This window comes from Heptranchias perlo, chromosome 8 (assembly GCF_035084215.1).
Source record: "Heptranchias perlo isolate sHepPer1 chromosome 8, sHepPer1.hap1, whole genome shotgun sequence".
Taxonomy (NCBI): Eukaryota; Metazoa; Chordata; class Chondrichthyes; order Hexanchiformes; family Hexanchidae; genus Heptranchias; species Heptranchias perlo.
Window position 1 is genome coordinate 8294512 of NC_090332.1, and position 22831 is coordinate 8317342.

The following is a 22831-nucleotide window of genomic DNA, read 5'->3' on the forward strand; positions in this document are numbered from 1 at the left end:
CATCCCAAATACAAGGATGGGATCATTTCCATAGTCAGGACGGGCAGCATGTGGCTGTATGGTGGGCACATCAGAGCAGCAGTCAGAGTGCCACCCAGCCGTTCCAATAGGGTGACAATAGGCCCCCAGCGATTGATTACCTTTGATTCAGGCAGTCTTTGGGGCCTACCAAAGGCCTACTACAGGACCCATGTCAGAGCTCATCTGGCCTGGGTTTTGCTGGTCCGAACGGGAAGGCGTTCTGGGCAGAATTCCCGGGGGAGCCCTGGAACACACACCCTGGCAGGGTTCCCTCTCCCTAGCCAGGGATATTGCATGACCCCATTCAGTAGTTGCAGCTCAGTAACATTACGGAGGTTCCTTTTACCAGATCCCTGACACAATGAGGTTGCACTATCTGCAAATATCTCCATTCACTCACCTCATTAGCTTAGTACAAACAAGCAAACACATCTCAGTTAGCACACAAGGTATAAAAGGCTTGTCAACAGCTCCTAGAATCTCGTGTCAATATAATAATTACTCTAATTAGACCGTTATAATACGTACAAGACACGACGCAGCACAGCATCGCAGCTCACGAACAAAAAAAGGAGGAATAACTTCATTATCATTGTATCATCCAGGATGGTAGAAAGCGAACTCGATGGACCCTGGCCTTTCTTCTTCCAGCCATTCCTATGTTTCTGCTAAGGTCCACTGGGGTGGGTCAAGACGGAAGAGCTGCTGAGGAGTATTCGGTCAGCTCACTGCTGGATGTGACAACGCCTTTGAACGTGACCACCCAAATATAGGCGAGTGCGTTCAAATTGGAAAGCAACGTTGGGGTGAAATCAAAGGACACGGTCCCTGTCATTAACGGCAAAGCAGTAGCGAACATAGGGGACGTCAGTACTTTTGGCGGGCGGGAGGGAATTTAAATTACTTTATTTGAGTGCAGAACATTACAGAAACTGAAGATTCACAAACTTTGAAACTTTTAGGGGCCTCCTCTTGTCCCACTCCACTGGTGCAAGCTCCTGGGACTTGGTAACAGTAATCTTCTCCCCCCACCCCCCCCCCCCCCCCCCCGCCCCAAGTTGAGTTACCTGGAGCATGTGGGGAATTATGGCCTTTATTAAAGCTTGAAACACAGAATCAAAATGAGTCACTTTAGACTCTGCTCCAGTGAGAGGTTCTGACTCGAATAACTCTCAATATTTGCACAGGCCCCTTTGGTCATCTGGTCGCTCCCACATTCTATCAGACACAAACACAATCAAACAAAAGGTTATCTCACAGGCTACATTTTCAGAAGGGGCCAAACTTGTCCATGTCACGCCTCGACTCTCTAACTCCAGCCAACTGTACAGAATGCTGTTGAAAGCAAACCAGTGTGATTAGTTTGACAGCTTCTTGTCAGTCCCAGAATCAGTAATTATTTTTCAAACACTTAGGGCTGGAGTTGCCTCTTTGTTCAAAAAATGTGATACTATATTTCATTGTCATTTAAGAAAGAAAGACTTGCATTTATATAGCATCCTTCACGACCTCAGGACGTCTCAAAGCCCTTTATAGCCAATTAAGTACTTTAGAAGTGTAGTCACTGTTGTAATGTGGGAAACGCGACAGCCAATTTGTGACCCACTAACAAAAATCACAAGAAAGCACCATTTTCAAACATGCGATTTTGTTAATGGTAACAATGTACCTGCAGTGGTGATACTTTAACAATCAGCTAACAAGCCACTTAGCCTGCGTAAATGTTCCTTAATCCAGCTTCAGGGCATGAAATATTTACAGATAACGGCTTGGTTGATAATTGCAAAATATTCAAGTTACCGACCAGGCACTACACCAACTGGTACCTGTTGCAGTGGACGTTGGAATCATATTTCTGGTGAGGGACAAGAGTCTCAAATGTACTAAGAGGCCAATGAACAGGGCAGTTTGTCGCTGAAAGAGTGAATTCTCTACAAACTACTGAGGGGATCTGACAGGGCATCCTTACAAAGTTGCAACTTAAAGAAATGGACAAAGGTAAAGCTTGAATGTTACTAGTAATACTGGACATGTTTCTTCGACAGCACCTCCCAAACCCACGACCTCCACCAGCTAGAAGACAAGGGCAGCAGGTGCAAGGGAACACCACCACCTCCAAGTTCCCCTCCAAGTCACACATCACCCCAACTTGGACATATATAACCGTTCCTTCATCGTCGTTGGGTCAAAATCCTGGAACTCCCTACCTAACAGTACTGTGGGAGAACCTTCACCACACGGACTGCAGCGGTTCAAGAAGGCGGCTCACCACCACCTTCTCAAAGGCAACTAGGGATGGGCAATAAATGGTGGCCTTGCCAGCAACGCCTATATTCAAAAAATGAATCAAAAAGATCTAAAGACATCAAGGAAAATCGTAGTTGCTAAGGATATGCCCAGATCTCTGTATCAGCTCGGCATTGTTGGTAGTTTACTTGCCCTGTGGCTCAGAAGGTTATCAGTTTGAACATAGAATCAAGGCTGACACTCCACTGCAGTATTAAGGCAGTGCTGCATTATTGGAGGCCCCGTCCTTTGGATTAGACATTAAACCGAGGTTCTGTCTCCTTGTTTAGGTGAATCCCATGGAGCTAATTGAAGGAATTCTCCTGCTGTTGTAATCACATTTCTCCCTCAACCGATCCCACCAAAAAAAAACAAATTAAATAGTCATTTATCTGACTGGCGTCTGTGCAGGCACAGAATGACTGCCATGTTTGAGATGTTTTAACAAAATGATAAACTAATTTTTTTTACATTTCTTTTTTAAAATACTGTACTCGAAATGTTAATGAGGATATCGCAAGTAATGTAGCAGGAGTGAGAACAGCAGGGTTATGTGAATTACATTATGCATGCAATGATGGGAATGAAATGTTCATGAGCCAAATCACCCTGTCCAAATAGGAACAGAGGATCCCCGTTATTCTCACGTGTAATGGTGAAACTAGCACATAACAGGAGGTTACCGAGTGGAATAGATGGTGGACTATATTTCTATGAACAGCTACAACTTGCATTTATATAGCATCTTTAACATAGTAAAACGTCCCAAGGCACTTCACAGGAGCGTGATCAGACAAAAGAATTGACACAGAGCCAAAGAAGGAGACATTAGGACAGGTAACCAAAAGCTTGGTCAAAGAGGTAGGTTTTAAGGAGCGTCTTAAAGGAGGAGAGAAAGAGGCGGAGAGGTTTAGGGAGGGAATTCCAGAGCTTAGGGCCTAGGCAGCTGAAGGCACGGCCGCCAACAGTGGAGCGAAGGATGTGGGGGATGCACTGGAGAACTCACCCTAACCTCTCTCTCCTCCTTTAAGATGCTCATTAAAACCTACCTCTTTGTCCAAACTTTCAGCCACCCATCCTAATATCTTCTGCTTTGGCTCAGTGTCTGATTACACTCCTGTGAAGCGCCTTGGGATGTTTTACTACGTTGCTGTTGTTTATTTTACAGGAGGGAAAGTTAACATTTGCCCATTTGCTTTAACAGAAAATCAATTTTATGTGGGCCTTCCATAATACAGTGTTACAAATTAAATGAGCAGAGGAATGATGTAGACCAGTGGTGTTAAGCCCAGCCCATGTACGAGATACTCTTAGAGTGGAGGGGCCAACTCTACTGAGTCCTCTTTCGATTCTGATGCTAATGTGATTGGAGCTTTGGACATTGTGACATGTTAGTCTGGACAATGCAGTCACTTCACAAGGATCTCTTACCTTGTAGCAGGAGCTGGGGAACGAGAATGAAAATGGTGCTTTGTAAGATATTTTGTGAGTGAATAGTTTCAAATGACGATACTTTGAAGTGGGCAGAATCAATTTTCACAACTTTATTGAGTTGTTGGTCGAAACCCCTTTGTGAGTTTTTAGAAGTGTTCAATCACCCTGTCTAAGTGCTAGCCCTCTAGACACAATGGGAAACCTTGGGTATAATGTAATGAAGCTCAGTGAAGTTAATGGACTCCCGCTTTCGCAGGGCTAGCAGGGGGTGAGGGATGTTTCTGCATTACAGTCTTATTACTGACTACTAAAGAGCTCAGGGAAAGCCTTGCTCCCTGCGGAGGGCACTTATTCTGTGGGTGTGAATGAGCATCATTCCCACCTTCGGAGGAACCCATGTTGTGTCTGAGATCAGAGACTCCTCGCGGTTCACAGTGGCCTGGGAAAATGCACAATGGATCATGGGAAATCAGCGACCGAGGCATCTGATGAATAAAAAGAAGAGAGACAGCTTTCTCCAGGCAAAGTAAATCGAATGGAAAAAACACCCATCTTAAATACAAACGGGAAGTGCTGGAAACACGCAGCCCCTGTGAAGAGTAAAGGCAGGTCAACATTTCAGGTGTAAACTATTTGCACAGGCCTCAGGAAGGCAAAACACCCAAAATATCTTCTCTTATTCCAGCTGCTGATCCTGTCCAGTATTTTCTGCTTTTCATTTCACTCGCTGTTTTTTTGTATCTCTTTTCACCCCTTTTTGTGTTTCCCGTCTTTAACTCGTTTTCATTGTTCCCCCGTGTTGCTATTTAAAATAAATGGCTCAGCTGCTCCTTTAAAATAACTGCCAGAGGATTATCATACGCAGATGTGAAGTGTTCATACGTTAATATCGCAGTCAATTCTGGGCTGGAATCATGGTGAGAAATCACCTGTTAATTTAATACTGCACGTTTGTACCACTGGGAATCTGTTTTCCCTCTTGCAGACTTGAAGTCCAAGGAGTTAATAATTCAAGGAGATCAAAGTGTGACGGAGCTTTGATTAGAATTAGCACCAGGCTGTGATTGACACTGGCCCATCGGATGAGAGTTAGTTGACCACCTGGCACTGTGTAACAGATTGCCCGCTGACTAAGCCCAGGAGTGAACTAACTCCACCCAGTCGCTGGGCAAGTAAGAGGAGTGTGAGGGCGAGGAAGTTGTACATTACAAACAGGTTCAGATCTATTCAGAGCTTATTCATGATTTTTGAATGTACAAGGGGTCATCTTACAAGCCCGCTCAGCCAACAGGAAGACTCAACTGCCACCAGCTCATATCAGGAATTTTGGGAGCCATTGCACGCAATTTTCCGACCGCTCATTTCCACCGGAACAAAAGAAATGGGGCCTCGGTTTAACGTCTCATCCGAAGGACGGCCCCTCCGACAGTGCGGCACTCCCTCAGTACTGCACTGGAGTGTTAGCCTAGAGTTTGTGCTTAAGTTTAAATCCACGACCTTCTGACTCAGAGGCGAAAGTGCTGCCGACACATTAACAGGGAGACAGCATCATTTGGAGGCCTTTTCTTAAAACTCTGTTAGGATAATTAGGCATGACTAAAGATAACTTTGCAAGAGGAAGCAAGACGCGTTTGGTTAAATGGACGAGGGTTTCAAGACTCACATGGTTGAACAGCAATTAAATGTAAAAAGGAAAGAAATATGCGATAAAGATAACAAAAGTAAGGAGGTATATTCTCATTAGCTCAACAGAAAAGGAGTTTGTTAGTGAGGGGTTCAGCTTGTTGACTGAGTTATTGATAATGTCTAGGTTCCTTAGTAGTTTCCTTTTATACGGAGTTGTTTCTAACTTACGGTATAACCATGTGGTGTAGGAACATGCTGATTGTTATGTCGCGGGGGTAAGAGGAAGGATTAAAAAGGAGCAAATTATAATGTGAATTTGGTTTGAAGGTTTGATTGACCTGAATACTGAGCTCAAAACTGTAATGTGTTACATCAATCATCATCACCTGATGAGATTGCAAGTACTACATTTTAAGTGTCTGTTTAAGCATTATTGCATGTACTATATACTCAATAAATCTATGAACATTTGACCTTAACATTTCAAGAACCTTATTGATTATGAGGAATAGATAGAACATCTGATCATAAATAAATACAGCCTCTAACAGTAGACAGAAGAAAAGCCTCTTAGAAGCAGCTTTATCAATGGAGGAGAGGAGTTCTGTTTGAGATCAGGGAAGATGTTGGGGCTAAGAATGTCAATCGATAAAGGAGAACTAAGGTTGGAGCCTTCAAAGGTAAGAGGAGCCATCAGAGATATGGAGCAAAGGTGGGAATATGGAGAGGAGGTGCAGATCAGGCATGATCCAATTGAATGGCAGAGCAGGCTCGAGGGGTTGAATGGCTGACTCCTGTTCCTAATGTTTCTAATTTGTGAGAGATATGAAGAAGCTGTGCCTTCATGTTGGGTTTGTGTGTCCTGCCAAGTGTAATATAGAAAGGAGAAACGCTTTAAAAAGGTAAATTGTAGAAGGTAAGTGGCTAGGACTGAAAGAACATCCCAAGTCTGCTGGGATTAAAGAGTAAGAATAAAGAATAATTGTGTACATCTATCCAGTCTCTGATATTATGCACACAAGAGGGGAGTAGCTCTCCATTTCTCTTTAGTTAATCATCATCTGCACAATTAGAGACAATGTTAATTGCAGGTATTTGGAACAGCTTTATATTCACAAATTAACTGGTAAATTGAGAAACTCATGCAGTGGATCAGAAGTATGGACTAATCCAATTTTAGTGGAAGGAGATGCCCACTGAGGAACTCTATACGGCAATAGAGGCATCGATTCAAACGGTTAATAATTTGTTTTTGCAAAGAGATTCCAGCTCTTTTAATCAGCTCGGAGAGAGGTTTGGCCTGTCTCCAACAGACTTTCTTATAGACACTTGGATCAAATAGTTAAGAAGGGATGTTACGGAGAAATGCTGATTCAGACTGAAGCCAGACTCCACTGAAATCACAGAAGAACTAGCATTTTGTGGCTAACTGTTCTAAACTGATCAGAGAACAAAATTCAAAAAGTTCTTTGGTATTAATAGAAAAAAAAAGGAATGGTTAATGATGAAATCAAACGGGTTCAGATCTGCAAAGACATATACCTTACAACCACTAACTATAGGTTTCCTTAACTCAACACACAATCATCAAGAGGACATATTGTGCTGGGCAGAGGATATGCACGATCAGATTCCTTCAGTGGCGTGCTAGAGGTTTGGAATAGAGAAGAGCATGCTTCTCATGTCAGATATCAAGCCTCCCATGATCCCGACTGCCAGAAGGAAATGGTTGCAATTTCTGCACATCTAGAGGTTAGATCTACCTGTGTGAGATCCATATGTTTATCCATCTATGTTTATCACCACCATTGGATTTGCATTGAGAAAACACCTTAGTGTCACGAAAATACCATCACAATGCTTGTAAAAAGACAGCATCGTGACGCAAAAGATTCAGATGTAGTTGGATCTGTTTCTCTTTCTGGAATTGTCAGTTTTTTTTAATAAGTATCTGTTATAAATATGAAGCACCAAAATATATGTACAGTGGGAATTTCCATCTGTTTTGACTATGTATATGTGTGCTAGTGTATGAATATATATATATTATATATATATAGGCAAATTGTGTCAATCCAATGCAGTGCCAAACTTAGTTTGCAAAGTAAATTCCTGCCCCAATTTTTAATTCTACCTGACATTAATTTAGATTGAAGAGTTGAAGCTTTCCCCTTCTTGCTCTCTAAACATTAACGTTTATAAATGTTAACGTTTGGGAGAAACTCTGCACATCCCTGTATCCAGACACTCCGGGGTTAATTGTGATTTTGGGCGATAGTGTAAACCGGGTGAGTCTGTGTTACGTCTCTCCCCATTTTCATTTCCATTAACTTCCATTGACTCGCTTTCACCCATTTTACGCTATCGCACGAAGTCAAAATCCACCCCTACTCTCTCCTGGGCCATTCCTGCTCCCCCCCGGCCCCACACAAATGTCCCAGGCAGTGTTTAGAGTGGCTCCTTTTAAGGACCACCGGTTAGGCTGCTCTCCGCCTGGAACAAATGCCCTGAGCAAGCACAGTCCACCCATATTTCCACCCGTACTTGAATCCTACAACCGGCTTAGGACCCCGATTCGCGTACCCAAGGAGCCTCCCGCCTATTTCAGGTGCAAGTGCTGGGCGCCCATTTACAGGCCCGTCTGAAAATCACATCTGAATCAGCTGATTCGACCGTGGCTCAGGGGATGGCATTCTCACCTCTGAGTCAGAGGGTTGTGGGTTCCAGCCCCACTCCAAAGACTTGAACATAAAATCTAGGCTGACACTCCAGTGCTGTACTGAGGGAGTGCTGCATTGTCAGAGGTGCTGTCTTTCAGGTAAGGTGTTAAAACCAAGGCCCTGTCTGCCCTTTCAGGTGGACATCAAAGGTCCCATGGCACTATTTCAAAGAAGAGCAGGGGAGTTCTCCCCGGTGTCCTGGCCAATATTTATCCCTCAACCAACATCTCTCAAAAATATGATTAACTGGTCATTATCACATTGCAGTTTGTGGGACCTTGCTGTGCGTAAATTGACTGCCGCATTTCCTACATTACAACAGTGACGCCACTGTAAAGCACTTTGGAACATCCTGAGATCGTGAAAGGCGCTATATAAATACAAGTCTTTCTTATTAGGTGTTTCAGGGGTGCCTGTTGTTACGCTGCCATTTTCAACCTCCGGATGCCTGATAAACAGGGCAACCCGCAGTTGAAAATCACCCCAATAGAGTTTCAGGCAGGCCAGAGCCAGACAATGTTAACAGGGTCCTGCAAGGCTGATACCCTAACTGAAGCTACCTAAAAATCAGACATCAGACCGGGAGCTGCTGTGTAACTATGTTCATAGACTCCGCTGAAGGCTTCAAACAAACGTGACTTGGGATCAAATCCCTGGGAAACTGCACCAGATCCGATGTGCATTTCACAAACTTGGATTTTCTCAAATTTCAGTCAAACCTCAGCTCAGTTCAGAATTAAACTGAGAAAAGGCACTTTGCATAAACAGATGTGAGAGTGCGGTTACTGTCTGGAATTCATGCAAATGCGTTTAAAATCACGGCGGAAGATGAAACGCAGCGATAAATGGATTGCAACACTTGATTCTTTACACTTAGCAGATCTTAGCCCCAACTGCAAAACAAAATCTGCTGTCTTGTTTCGAGCAACATTTCATTAATTTAGGTCAAATAAGCTTCAAACACTGGGTCCGAAGGATGCTGCCTGTGCTCTAACTATTCGAATGCAACGCCTTGTCCATTTGTCGAGTTCTTAACAATGTTCCTTCTCAGCACGTATACCCCATTGAATAAGGCAGTGGAATTCTTTTGGTGCTCTAGGTCATTACTAAATTGATTAGAATAGGATTGCTGCTCCTGTTCGTTTTATTTTCCCTTTGTGTTTTCTTCTCTCGAACCTAAAGGCACTCAGTCTTGTTTGGGTTCAGTTTTTCTTCCCTATCTCTGTAACCTCCTCCAACCCTCCGGGAACTCTGCGCTTCTCCAACTCTGGCCTCTTGCGCATCCCCCACTTCCTTCGCCCCACCGTTGGCGGCCGTGCCTTCAGCTGCCTGGGCCCTAAGCTCTGGAATTCCCTCCCCAAACCTCTCCGCCTCTCTCCCTCTCTCTCCTCCTTTAAGACGCTGCTGAAAACCTACCTCTTTGACTAAGCGCCTGGTCACCTGTCCTAATGTCTCCTTCTTTGGCTCGGTGTTAATTTTTGTCTGTTTACGTTCCTGTGAAGCGCCTTGCGTCAAAGGCGCTATATAAATGCAAGTCCTTGTTGTTACAAAGATCGTAAATGCCATCAGGTACCTCATACAGTCCTCGTGTGTGATCCTGGACAGTTTGTCAGTGGGCTATTTCTCCATCACAACAAGCCCGATCCTGTCCTCACCTGAAATCCACGCTGGTGCACTTTCCAGTGAAGGCCATTGGACAGTGATTAGGAGCAAGAGATCTGGCTGATTTGATCGCCGTCCTAGGGCAGGAGGGCTGAAGGCCATTGTAGAGCCTCATCCTGCAGTGGGTGCTGCCTCTCTGCACACCTTCAAGACTTAGCTGGACCGGTTCTTGGCCGGGACAGAGATTGCATCATGTAGAAGGTTAAGTGGTTTTACAGATAACAGATGGGCCATGTGATCTCATGGACTGGTTTTGATTGCCTGAGGGGGTCGGAGAAGAACTTTCCTGAGCATTTTGTTCCCTTATTGGCCCTGGGTTTTTCTCTTTTTTTTGCCTCTCCCAGGAGATTACATGGCTGCGGGGGGGAGGGGTGGGAGTGGGGGCCGGGGGTAAGTGTCTAGATATGATGCTTCAGGCATTATGAGTGTGGGAGACTGGCTCGATGGACCACCTGGTCTTCCCTGCCCGTCATTTTCATATGTTGGTACGGTGAGATCAGCTAACTAAACACGGTCTGGGCATCAAACCTGGGACTTCTGGTCTGTTTGGCTCAGTTGTACAGTACATCAGAGGAACTGTACCATGTCACTGAAGGATGGCAACTTTAATAGGGACGGCCTATATTACAAGATTAACTGGAATTGTGGGAATCATCTGCAATGATTGTGACCCATCGGGCAATAGCTCACCCTATAGTCTAGAAACGTGAAGGAGTTGTTTATTTTATTAAACTTAACTTTTTTAAAATGAGGCGGAAACCTTGTGAACACTTTTTGTCATGTGGTGGTGAGTTTCCGGCCTCTGTGTAGCCAAGAGCGAAGAAAGGCGAATGGTGATGGCCTCGGAACATATAAGCCCCGATTTTAACCCGGGGCATGAATCAGGTGGGCAGGGGGCCGAGGCGGGCGCTGTACCCCCTCAGACCTCGGCAGCGAGAGGCCCAGGAGATTTTAACTCCCGGTCCTCGACCCCATGCCCTCATTCAGTTGCCCACCCAAAATGGGCAGGTAGAGGCAGCTGGTCGGAGGAAGGGACCAAAGGAAGGGTCCCCGGGCACTTAGGTCAGTCGTGGGGCGAGGGTTTCGGGAGGGTCTCACGATCGGGAAGGGGGTGAGTCCAGGGCAAACTTTCATCGTGGCGTCTGGAGAAGTGTTCTCGACCACTCTGTTCCCAAAAGGAAAGTAAAACAAAAGTTAAAAATCGTACTCTTTGGACAGGGGAATTCTCCCAGGATCCTGGCCGGCATTTATCCCTCAAGTGTTTATCCGGTTGCTGTGTGTGGGGCCTTGCTGTGCGCAAATTGGCTGCCCCGTTTCCCTACAAGAGTGACTACACTTTAAAAAAGTACTTCATTGGCTGTGAAGTGCTTTGGGACGCCCTGAAAGGCGCTAAATAAATGCAAGTTCTTTCTTTCTTAATAATAATCATACACGCTGTAAAATTATCTTTAGATGCGAAGCAACGATCCCCAGCACGGTGGTGTTCCCATCTCAGCTTGTCGTTTTTTTTGTGCGGAATTGGTATTTCTGACTGTGAGAAGCCAAGGGAAGTAAATGTCCGACATAATTGTCACCTGCTGCTTTTAGTGATTAAGTTAAAACTTGACAATTCCCTCTGGCACTGTGTCAGTGGCCCACCAGCCATTCATTCTCTGCCACCATAGCTATTCAAACCAACCTCACCATGAAATACACTTAAGAGAATTACTCGCCCAATAAAGCGGCATCCCTCTTTCCTGCCCACAGAAGTTATTAAATAAACCTTGCAGTTCCTTCTTTCTCTCTCATTGTGGGGGTCTCATGAATGGGCCTTTTTTTTTTCCTCCTCCTCCCATTTTCGCGCAAAGTGATTTTTTTCCCCCCCCCCCCCCCACCCCCCCTTTAACGTGGCGATCTTAAAATTGTCGGCCTGCTGCTCCCTAATTGATTTAGATTGATCATCCTCGAGTGTTTCTCACAGTCTGAGGTTGTTTGTTCTGTCCTCCTCCCCACCACCGACTCGCTGAACCCGGGCAGCAGAGTGAGCAGATTCAATGAGATTCCCCCAACTCCCCCACCACACACACAACACACACCAGCTCGGAGACGAAACCTTTTCAAACTTAATTAGATTTTTCTCCCATCAAAAAAAAGGGAAAAAACTCCACACACACACACACAAAAAGATTACACGCATTCCCAGGCGCGATGTCTGGTGATATCATAAACTTTTGCCAAAAAACAAACACGGTCTCACTTTAAGAACTGTCGTTAGGAAGTGCTGCAGATTAGCTACAAAGAGCCCGGCCTCTCTCTGTGTGATCACCCGTGGGATTAGTGGGTTTGGTAAATTCAGACTGCAACAAAAATAACTGCAGGGAAAGTTTTTTTTAAAAAAAAAGTCAACATTTCTCTGAGCTCTTGGCAAATCAAACTCCGGTCTCTGGATAAAGAGGAATTCTGGTTTAACCTCGGAGAAATTCTAATCAAAACAAATTCTTCTATCTGGGATTGCTGTCTGTCTGATTTTCTGCCAGATATTTCCTACATTACGACAGTGACTACACTTCAAAGGTAGTTCATTGGATGTAAAACGCTTTGGGACGTCCTGAGGTCATGAAATGCGCTGCATAAATTCAAGTCTTCCTTTTATTTTTTTTTCCCCAACAAAGTAAGACTTGCAGGAAACGTCCATTTTTATTTCGTATCCATCTGATCCGGTTTTCTCCGGGTTTCTGAGCTCTTGGACCCGGCTTTTCCCTTCACAAGTACAGAAACCCCATTCGTCCAAACCAGACTATTACAACAACATCAACAACGACAACAACAACAACTTGCATTTAAAAAGCACCTTTAACTTAGTAAAACGTCCCCAAGGCGCTTCACAGGAACGATTATCAAACAATATTTTACACGGAGCCACATAAGGAGATATTAGGACAGGTGATCAAAAGCACGGTCAAAGAGGTAGGTTTTAAGGAGCGTCTTAAAGGAGGAGAGGGAGGTGGAGAGGCGGAGAGGTATTGGGAGGGAATTCCAGAGCTTAGGGCCTAGGCAGCCGAAGGCACGGCCGACAATGGTGGAGTGAAGGAAATCGGAGATGCGCAAGAGGCAAGAATTGGAGGAACGCTGAGATCTCGGAGGGTTGTAGGGCTGGTGACGGATACAGAGAATCATCCTCACTTTAAAGGGCTGTCACACACTTTAAACTGTTTCTAACCTTTTCCTTCACAGTTTAACCCAGCGAGCACATTCCGTCAGCAAGTGACCCCTGGCATACATTCCCGAAATTTTTTTTTAACAAATATTTTCTGAAACCAAAAGTATTTAAATACTGTAAATAAATTAACTCCAGTTAAAAAAAGTTTTGAGTCTTTCTTCATAACTGTAATCTCTCCTTCCTGTATCATGAACCTTCACTGCAACCCTTCCATGGTTCTGATATCCTCCCTATACTGGAATGCCCAGAACTACACGCAAAACTCCAACTGCAGCTTGACCGATGTTGTATAAATTTAACATCACTTCTTTGATTTTGTATTCAGTGCTCTGGCATATCAAACCCAGAATCCTATTTGTCTTTTTTAATGGCCTTTTGTACCAGCACTCCCAACTTTAAAGATCCAAATAGCCACTGACATTCCTTCTATCTCCATCCTCTTCCCCCTCCCCTTGCTGGAGTACGGTTCAAAGGATGCTGGCTGCCCTCCAGAACCTATATGATGATGGCACTCGACCAATTCTTCCTGTGTGAGCTTAATATGGTGAACAGGAACAGGCAATTTAACCTCGCAGGGGATCGCAGCTGAGCTGTTATCCTAATCCATGGGCACACTTTTGGGGACAGGAAAACAATTGACATCAAAATGCTATGGCTGGTTCTCCTCTCCCCTCACTAGGGCTGCTGGTAGCACCTTTGTCATGGCTATGTCAAGAGTTGTATTTTGCAGTGCTTCCAAAGCTCTGACAGTGCATCACTCCCTCAGTACTGCACCAGAGCATCAGCCTAGAGTATCATGCTTAAGTTTCCAGAGTGGGGACTGGAACCTATAACCTTCTGACTCAAAGGGGAGAGGGCTACTCACTGAGCCACAGCTGATTCCTAGATCACACTGCATTTGTGTCTCCTTTTCCAAAGCAGCGCATTAAAAATACCAAATTCCAGGCAGCAGATTCTTCACAGTGAGATCCAGTGTAAATGGGGACTGTCGGACTCCAGTGCTGTGGCTTTTGTTGGGGTCATGGTGCCTGGATCAGGAATGGTGCAGCCCTCAGTGGAGTTTTAGTGTCACTAATTGTCTGTTCCACTTTCTTAAAATAATATCCACAGTCCCAAATCTCATGAGGGGGGCAAAAAAATTAAAACCTCCTGCAGCGTTTTCTCTAGGTCTGTCATATTTTGATGAGAAACGCTCGATCTGTTATCACTGCTCAGTGAAACGCTGTGATAAATGACTTGAAAAACAAGTTTCATGCAACGCATAAAGAGGCTTTCAACTTTAAACTGCTGTTGGCATGTGTTCAGCATCAGTTTAACTGATCTTCAGCCGGACCTGATAAATGACATTGTTCGGCTAGAAAAGGCTCAATCAGTGTCACTAACGGTTTAACAATGAATCAGATTCAGTGAAATCTGGATTAAATGCTGGCTTTCTACACTCACCGAAAATCACTTCTTTAAAACAAGTTACACCCCGAGCTACTGTTTCTCTTTTCCAATTCGTCTCGGCTTCAAGGCATCGACTCCTCGCTGGGTGAAATCCCACAGATGGCACAGGGCCTCCGATTTAGCCCTTAGGTGCCCGTTATTCACAAGTCAAGCTGGGCGCTGGCGCCACAAAGTTTGACTTGTGCCCGAGACGGGTTGTAAAGTCGGTGGAGCAATGGCTCCGTGTGTCGGCCTGTGCAGGCCTGAGGCTTGAGCTAAATTTGGCTTTGGGTCTTATTTAAATTCCGCCGGCGAGCTGCAGGCGCCAAACGCCCCCCCCCCCCCATCCCCGTGGCAGCAAGAAATCAGTCAGCTCCGACCCTGAGCCAGCCAGTAGGTGGTGGGGGGGGTAATCCCAGGGCAGGTGGGGGGGGCCCTACCAGCGTGGCGGCAGAGGGCCGAAGCCTTTTTGTGGGCCCAGCAGGAGCACTACCGATTCTCCTGGGCCCATAAAATAAAAATTTCCCAGAGCCTTTCGTCGAGTGGCCTCCAGCGGTCCTTTAAACACCATTTGGAGGGCCCCATTTGCAATTTTCAGGCACCGATGGGCAGTGCATGAGTCACGCAGCCTCTGCCCATTAATACGAGGCCAGTGAGCAGCCAAACCAGTGGTTCTTAAAGGAACTGCAGGAAAGGCCTGGGAATTTATTGGGGGAGTTTTTATGGGGTCAGCCGAGCCGCAAGTGAGTAGTAATGGGGGAGAGGTGGGGTGAAGGTGGGTGCGTCAGGAGGATTTTGTAATGGGCTGAAGGGCCAGAAACACTGTATCTGCAGCGACGTAGGGTACAGAATCATCTCTTGAGACATTGGTCCAGGCCGTTGTGACGGTATTAGCTCCACTTCGTTTAACACACTGCACAGCCACTGGGGTCAGAGGTCAGAGTATCACATTGGGACAGTCACTGAGCTCACAAGCTGATTTTAGGAGGGCCGATTAGAGCAAATGACTTGTTGCTAAACTCAAACCCACTCACAAACCTGTTCTTTTCACGTCCTTTAGGACTTTGTTTGCAAAATTTGTGATACCCGGGCAGCAAGTTGTACGACACATCGCAACTGTAGAAATTCATGGGACGGCAGACCCCACTCTAAGTCTCCCTGTTCTGGTGACAAGATGAGGGAAGAGAAAGAAAGACTTGCATTTATATAGTGGCTTTCACGACCTCAGGACGTCCCAAAGCTCTTTATAGCCAATTTTGAAGTGCAGTCGCTGTTGTGATGTAGGAAACGCGGCAGCCAATTTGCACACAGCAAGGTCCCACAAACAGCAACGTGACAATGACCAGATAATCTGTTTTTAGTGATGTTGGTTGAGGGATAAATATTGGCCAGGACACTGGGGGAGAACTCCCCTGCTCTTCTTCAAAATAGTGCCATGGGATCTTTACATCCACCTGAGAGGGCAGACGGGGCCTCGGTTTAACGTCTCATCTGAAAGATGGCACCTCCCTCAGTACTGCACTGGGAGTGTCAGCCTGGATTATTTTTTTTTTTATTCGTTCATGGGATGTGGGCGTCGCTGGCAAGGCTGGCATTTATTGCCCATCCCTAGCAAGATTTTTACAACTGAGTGGCTTGCTAGGCCATTTCAGAGGGCAATTAAGAATCAACCACATTGCTGTGGGTCTGGAGTCACATATAGGCCAGACCGGGTAAGGACGGCAGGTTTCCTTCCCTAAAGGACATTAGTGAACCAGATGGGTTTTTACGACAATCCAGTAGTTTCATGGCTATCATTACTGATACTAGTATTTTAATTCCAGATTTTTTTTTTATTTAATTAATTGAATTTAAATTCGCCAGCCGCCATTTGAACTCGTGACTCTGGATTTTAGTCCAGGCCTCTGGATTACTAGCCCAGTAACATAACCACTACGCTACTGCTATGTGCTCAAGTCTCTGGAGTGGGACTTGAATCCACAATCTTCTAACTCGGAGGTGAGAGTGCTACCAGCGAGCGAAGGCTGACGCTATAAATGACAGTTCAGTGCATACCTCCAGCAGATGGTTTCCATAAAGTCACCATTCCTGTGTATTTATTATTAGGGTCTAAAGAGAGGACCTTTATTTTTCGGCGCTCTCTATCCACAGTGTAACATTGACGGTCCAGTTGTTAATAAGCCTTCCTATTCAGGAGGTGTGTTTGAAACATGTTCTACGGGCCAATTTACAAAGGATCCAGTTCTGTGCTCAAGCCTTTTGCTTCACATTATTAACTTGAGTCTCCCAAATTACGATAGCGACTACACTTCAAAAGTACATAATTGGCTTTGAGGCATCCCGAGGTCGTGAAAGGCGCTATACAAATGCACTTTGTTTCTTTCTTTCCTCCTTTGCGTGTACGTTTGGAGGAACCGTAGAGCGCACACACTAGTCGATAAGCGATCAAAACATTGGCTGAGAGAGCATTTTCTCCACCAATCCCGCCCCTCCCCCACGCACGTGGTGATGTGTGAATGGAATGGTCAGCGGACAAAGCACTCGGGCAGTTCGTTCCCTGTGCGCACCCAGTTACAGTGCCTCATTACATCAGGGTCACCGACTGCCCCGTAACTTAAAGGAGATGTCACACACACACACACACACACACACACACACACACAGAGAAAAAAAAAGAAACTTGTATTTCTCCAATCAGGACATGAGATGCACCATTTCCTTTAACTTGCAAGATGGCTAGCAATTAATTAGTTTATCTAAGAGATACACTGTATGGAAACAGAGCTGAAAATCAGACTCCCCCCCCCCGCGCCCCCTCGAGTGTGCAAGCTTGCCCTTCCTCACATACAGGAAGCAGGACTCATAAGAACATCAACACAAAATAAACAGGGCAGGAGAGTCACGTGTCCTAGGCTGCTCAGACCCCAGATCTGATTATACATATATATATATATATATTAAAAAAAAGCCGTATGTTTCCTCTTATCTGAGTGCTGCATAAACTGTAGCAGGTTCTGGAAAACACCCATTGTTCACAGAGGTCTGAGGAGGAGTCCACACACCAAGTGCTCAGGTTATCTGAACCCTCCGTGTCATTGTAGCTGAAAGGATGGGTGAGCCCGGACAAAAACAAGGCTCTGCACTCTGTCAAAAGAATTTAGTCAGAGGATGACTTTTAGCCCCCTTTTGACAATGGCGTTGGGAAATTCACATTTCTTACCCATTTTCAACAGAAACTGCCCAAGCGGCCAGGAGTCAAAATATTCCAATCGGAACTTTTGAACTAAAATCTGCCACCTGCCGTATTTTAAGGAGGAACGCTTGAAGGGGAACGATATTAAGTGCTAGTGGGGAAAAGGGCAAGGGGGGGAACATGGGATTAGAAATAGGCACTTCAGGTCGGGGGTGATTGAAGCCCCAGCAATGGCACCATGGGTCAAACGGGCTCCTTCTCAACCAGAAACTTCTGCGACGGAAGCTTTTGTTCGAGATCCTTCTCAAGTTAAATGGTCCTAGATTTAAAGTGAAATGTGAGAGTCAGCATTCGTGCCCGATAGGTCATTAAATTGAATAGCCGCTGGTTTTCACTGTCTCAGGACTGAGGGCCGCCCGTAGAATCACTGGGCGGACCTTCAGCAGGACTGTAATACGGGAGTTAGCGGATCAGCTGCCTGATATACACCCCGTCCGATTTTCCTTTGGTGTATAACGGGGGAGGGGCTGATCTGCTACTTCTCGTATTATGACCCCCTCGCCGAAGTTGAAAGATCCGCCCGTAGAATCTTACAGCACGGATAGCGGCCGTACCAGCCCATTGCACCCGGACCAGCCTCTGAAACAGCTATCCACTCAATCACATTCCCCCTGCCTTTTCATCGCACCCCTTTTAAACTTTATCAAATATTTATCCACTTCTTTGGTTTTGTTTTAGAAGCTATTGTGGATTCTGCTTCCACCACTTTCTGGTAGGGCATGCTGTGTCCTAACAATCCCTCCTACATAAAAAACAATCTCCTAACCTCTCCCTTCGTATTTTTTGATGACGTTTGAACCACAAGCGAGGAGATGAAACAGACCGGATTTTCCATTGGGAAACAGAACATTGCTCAAGATTTATACCCAATCTGAAGCTGTTCTTACAGAAGGTAACTGACCCACGACAGATTCTCTCAGTGTAGGTATGTTTATATACAGGGGAACGCGCCTTTCATGATCATCATTCAGGAGCGAGCTTTGGGCTCTGTGGTGGCAATACCGCCGTCTGAATCAGAAGGTGAAGGGTTCGGGCCCCACTCCAGACAGCCCCAGTAAGTGCAAACCACAACATGGTCTCCAGATGCTAGGCTGACATCCAACTGGGGACTTGTGTCTAGATGGAGTGACCACTGGCTCAGAGTCGGAAGGGCTGGGTTTGAGCGCCACTCCGGACACTCCTGGAAAGTGGAGACGGGAGTGCCGACCAGGGATGGATGGATGTCGGGTGGGTGGGAGGGTGGGGTGTCAAATGAGTGCAGGTAGCCCTCCCACCGTAAAGGGCATGTGGGGCTCTCAGTTGCAGCCCACCTAGGAGACAGTGCTCCAAAGACAAAAAAACTGCGAGGAAGGTAACGGCAAACTGCCTCAGCCATCGTTCCCCGACACATGGCTCAAGAATCTCATGTGCGAGACTTGAGTTATGACCTGCCCCGGGGCAGAACGTGACAGATGGATGGATCCCCATTTATAGTGACCAAGTTGGCTCCACGGGTCAAATCTTACTTTCCAAAACCTTTTCCCATTTGTACCAGAGCGTTTGCGCTCGGCTATAATGATCAGCAGGAGTTTGGTTGTATGGATAAATTTGTGAAGTGATTTCCTGTGATATTTCGTAGGCAGGAAGGAATTTCACAGTTTGTGGGAATGAATGTTCGAGGCGCTTTGAACAGGATTGGCCTGTGTTGGAGAGAAAAGCAGCCACACCACTATTGTGTAGAGCGCCTTCTATTTCCTCTCTCGGAACAAGCAGCCTCTGTCAATTCGAAATATCTGGAGATCTTGCTCTTTGCTACTCTTTCGATGCAAGGTGGGGATTTTTTCGGGGCATTAATGCTAACCAGACAGGTGGCGAAACGCCTTAAAAACTGGCAATTCGCAGTGTCTGACCTGATACCAAACGAGAATGAAGTCGTGAACATGATTGTTACTAACTGTGGAGCACTCTTACAGATGTGCGTTACACTCTCCTTTCATAAATACGATGGCCAAACACTCGATGAACACGGTGCCCCTAGTGATCAATAACTCCGCCAACTGGAAGGACAACTCGATGCACCAGCTAACCTGGGACACGTTGAGATTTGCGTCGAGCTCATAGACTCAGACATCATAACAATAAAAACAACTCGCATTTATATAGCGCCTTTAACACAGTAAAACGTCCCAAGGCGCTTCAGAGGAGCGTAAATCAGACAAAATTCAACACAGAGCCACATAAGGAGATATGGGGACAGGTGACCAAAAGTTTGGTCAGAGAGGTAGGTTTTAAGGAGCGTCTTAAAGGAGGAGAGAGAGGGAGAGAGATGGAGGGGTTTAGGGAGGGAATTCCTAAGCTTAGGGCCTAAGCAGCTGAAGGAGCCCACAGACTGCGGAAGGGCTGGGCTTGAATGGCCGAGCAGCTTCTCCTCATTCCACACTTTCCTTCGCTCCATCAATATATCGAGGACAGAGGAAGTTTGTCTCAATGATTTTTTTTTTTCATTAGTGCAGTTTGGGGGCTCCGGTGACGATAGCAGATCAAAAGTTGACTGGAAGTGACAATTACATCCACAGACTTATTTATCTTCATTGGTAAGTGGGGGTGGTGGTGGTGGGGACATGTCAGTTGATTCTGGATAAATAGGTAGGAGGGTTCCCCCCCCCCTCCATTAGATGAATGGATGATCCCAGGCCTGTGCTGAATTAGCTGGGGGGGGGAGGAGGGTGAAGGCAATACAATCGGCCCTCGGTGCCCTGGGAAGAGAGGGAGGGATCATCAGCCCAGCTCCTGTCCGCTATCCGATGACAGTTGTGGAGATGTGGAGATCGGGGTGTGGACAGGTTGGGCTTGGCTCTGATCACCACCCCCCCAAATCCATGATTAAACTGCAGCCCAACACTGATTGCCTGGACTTCACACATAAGGAATGGCCACTTGAACAATGTACCAGCCTGGTGGAACCACCTCCCACCACAAGACATTGTCTTCAAGAGAAGAGGGGAGAAAACGAACAAATAAACAAACCTGTTACACAAACAGGGGAACATTAAACACGAGGAGCCAGATTTACCTGCTTACTCAAGTTCTGGTGTTACCATTTATTTGTTTACGTCACTTTTTGTTTAAATATTGTTTCTAGTTAAGACTGGTGTTGTGCGTCACTGACTAGAACAGAATGGCTCATTGAATGGGCAGCAGGCACAGTGGTACAGTGTGATTGATCGCCATCTGCTGGTCATGCATGAGCTAAATTGTGAATGTCGGTCTTTCATAAAATCACAAGGTAGATCAGGAAGGCCGTCTTACCTCATCCATCCAAACAAACTTCCAGCCATCACGACATCTAACTGTTTCTTAAATGATTCCCATGTTTTTTTTGCCTCCACTAACCTAACTGGAAGCCCATTCCATGTATTGATCACTCTTTGCACGAAGAACTTCCTGACATAGGAACACAGGAATAGGAGTGGGCCACTCAGCCCCTCGAGCCTGTTGCGCCATTCAAATAGATCATGGCTGATCTGTGTCTTAATTCTCCAGAATATTCATCCATTCCCAAATCTCCGTAAATCAACCCTAGCCAGTTACTTCTAACAGATGGCATATCCTCAGTCCCAGCATCACCGGAATCCAGTGATTTTCCGTTGATTTGTCCCTCTTTGTATTCAGGAATTTGCTTTTCGCCAGTTTGGACCTGTTCTGTTTTGTCATGGTTTACCTTGAAGTACTGTTCTGGATTTACTTTTCCCTATACCCTTTACTATCTTATTTACCTGAGTGAGGTCCCCTTAGTCTCCTTTCAAGGGCGAAGACACCAGAATTCTCCAGTCTTTCTTGGTAGATGGTGGAACTGAATTTGATATCTGCAGGACAAACATCAATTGATTTAAAATTAGATTTGATTGGATTATACGCATTTTTCTTCGAACTACAACTACATGTTAAAGCATGTTGATATCTTCTAATTCTGGTTTAATTCATTGCCACGGTGTTTAACCTGAGGGTTTGCCACATGGTACTGTTTAAGCTTAGCCTGGTGCCTACATCTGTCACTGTGTGTGTGGAATTATCTGCTTAACTTCGATATAATTGACAATAGTGCCCCCCACAGGAGATGAAAACAGATATCACTTTGTGTGAACCCAAAGGAAATGTTCTTCCTTTCAATAACAATTTGCATTTATGCAGCGCTCTTGATGTAGAAAGACGTGAGTATATGTGTGTATGTGTATATGTGTGTGTATATGTGTTTGTATATATATGTGTGTGCGTGTGCGTGGGGACCTTCAGGCGAACACATGATCAAGCTCAGCTGCGATGCCGTCCATGGTCGAGTGCCAATCACTGTCTAGGTTCATAAACAAAGTTTTCCCTGTGGAACTGCGTCCCAACAAAAGTCATAACTTCAGGAAAAGACCGAGAAAAAAAGGGAAGAAAATTAGTGAGTTCATGTTTGAGATCTTACATTTATAAAGTCTTACTGTAAACTCAGAACTGTCAGAAAGTAGATGTGCAGCAGGTTGTACCAATTTCTATATGAGACCACCACCTGCTGTATTGTTATACAATACATTGGAATCACATAACAACAACAACTTGCATTTATATAGCATCTTTAACGCAGTAAAATGTCCCAAGGCGCTTCACAGGAGCGATTATCAAACAAAATTTTATACCGAGCCACATAAGGAGATATTAGGACAGGTGACCAAAAGCTTGGTCAAAGAGGGAGGTTTTAAGAAGGGTCTTAAAGGAGGAGAGAGAGGTGGAGGCGTTTAGGGAGGGAATTCCAGAGCTTAGGGCCTAGGCAGCAGAAGGCATGGCCGCCAATGATGGAGCAATTAAAATTGAGGATGCATAAGAAGCCAGAAATGGAGGAGCGCCAAGATCTCAGAGGGTTGTAGGGCTGGAGGAGGTCACAGAGCTAGGGAGAGATTTGAACACAAGGATTAATGCAAATTCCTATTTTCCAATTGCCTGTGCTGCCGACTCCTTGCTGACGTTGAGTTTCGTAGAGGCCAGGCACCTGCCAGTGCATCGCTCATTCTTCATGCTGGAGCCCAGGCGTCCTGTTGGCTGGCTATTCTCCCACGATGGGCATCACAGCCGAACAAGATCGTGTCCTCAGCCGACATTCCCAGCATGCGCACATTCCAGTGGGGAGGGGACCAGACACTGGATACCGAGCAGGAGTTTATCCCGTCCCCGACCCAGGAGAAC

General features: G+C 45.6%; 1 protein-coding gene across 2 annotated transcripts in view; it reads left to right on the forward strand.

Annotated features, from left to right (window-relative positions):
* Positions 1-13037, forward strand: part of fam120b (family with sequence similarity 120 member B) — a 93467-nt gene extending 80430 nt beyond the window's left edge. Inside the window, exon 12 of one of the 2 annotated variants that reach the window (XM_067988602.1) lies at positions 2067-3049. In XM_067988602.1, the coding sequence (XP_067844703.1) occupies positions 2067-2184 (118 nt within the window). In that variant the 3' untranslated portion in view covers positions 2185-3049. Of the gene's footprint in view, positions 1-2066; positions 3050-12962 lie in introns of those variants that run through there. The other variant, XM_067988604.1, reaches the window with a different exon arrangement.
* The last annotated feature ends 9794 nt before the right edge of the window (positions 13038-22831 follow it).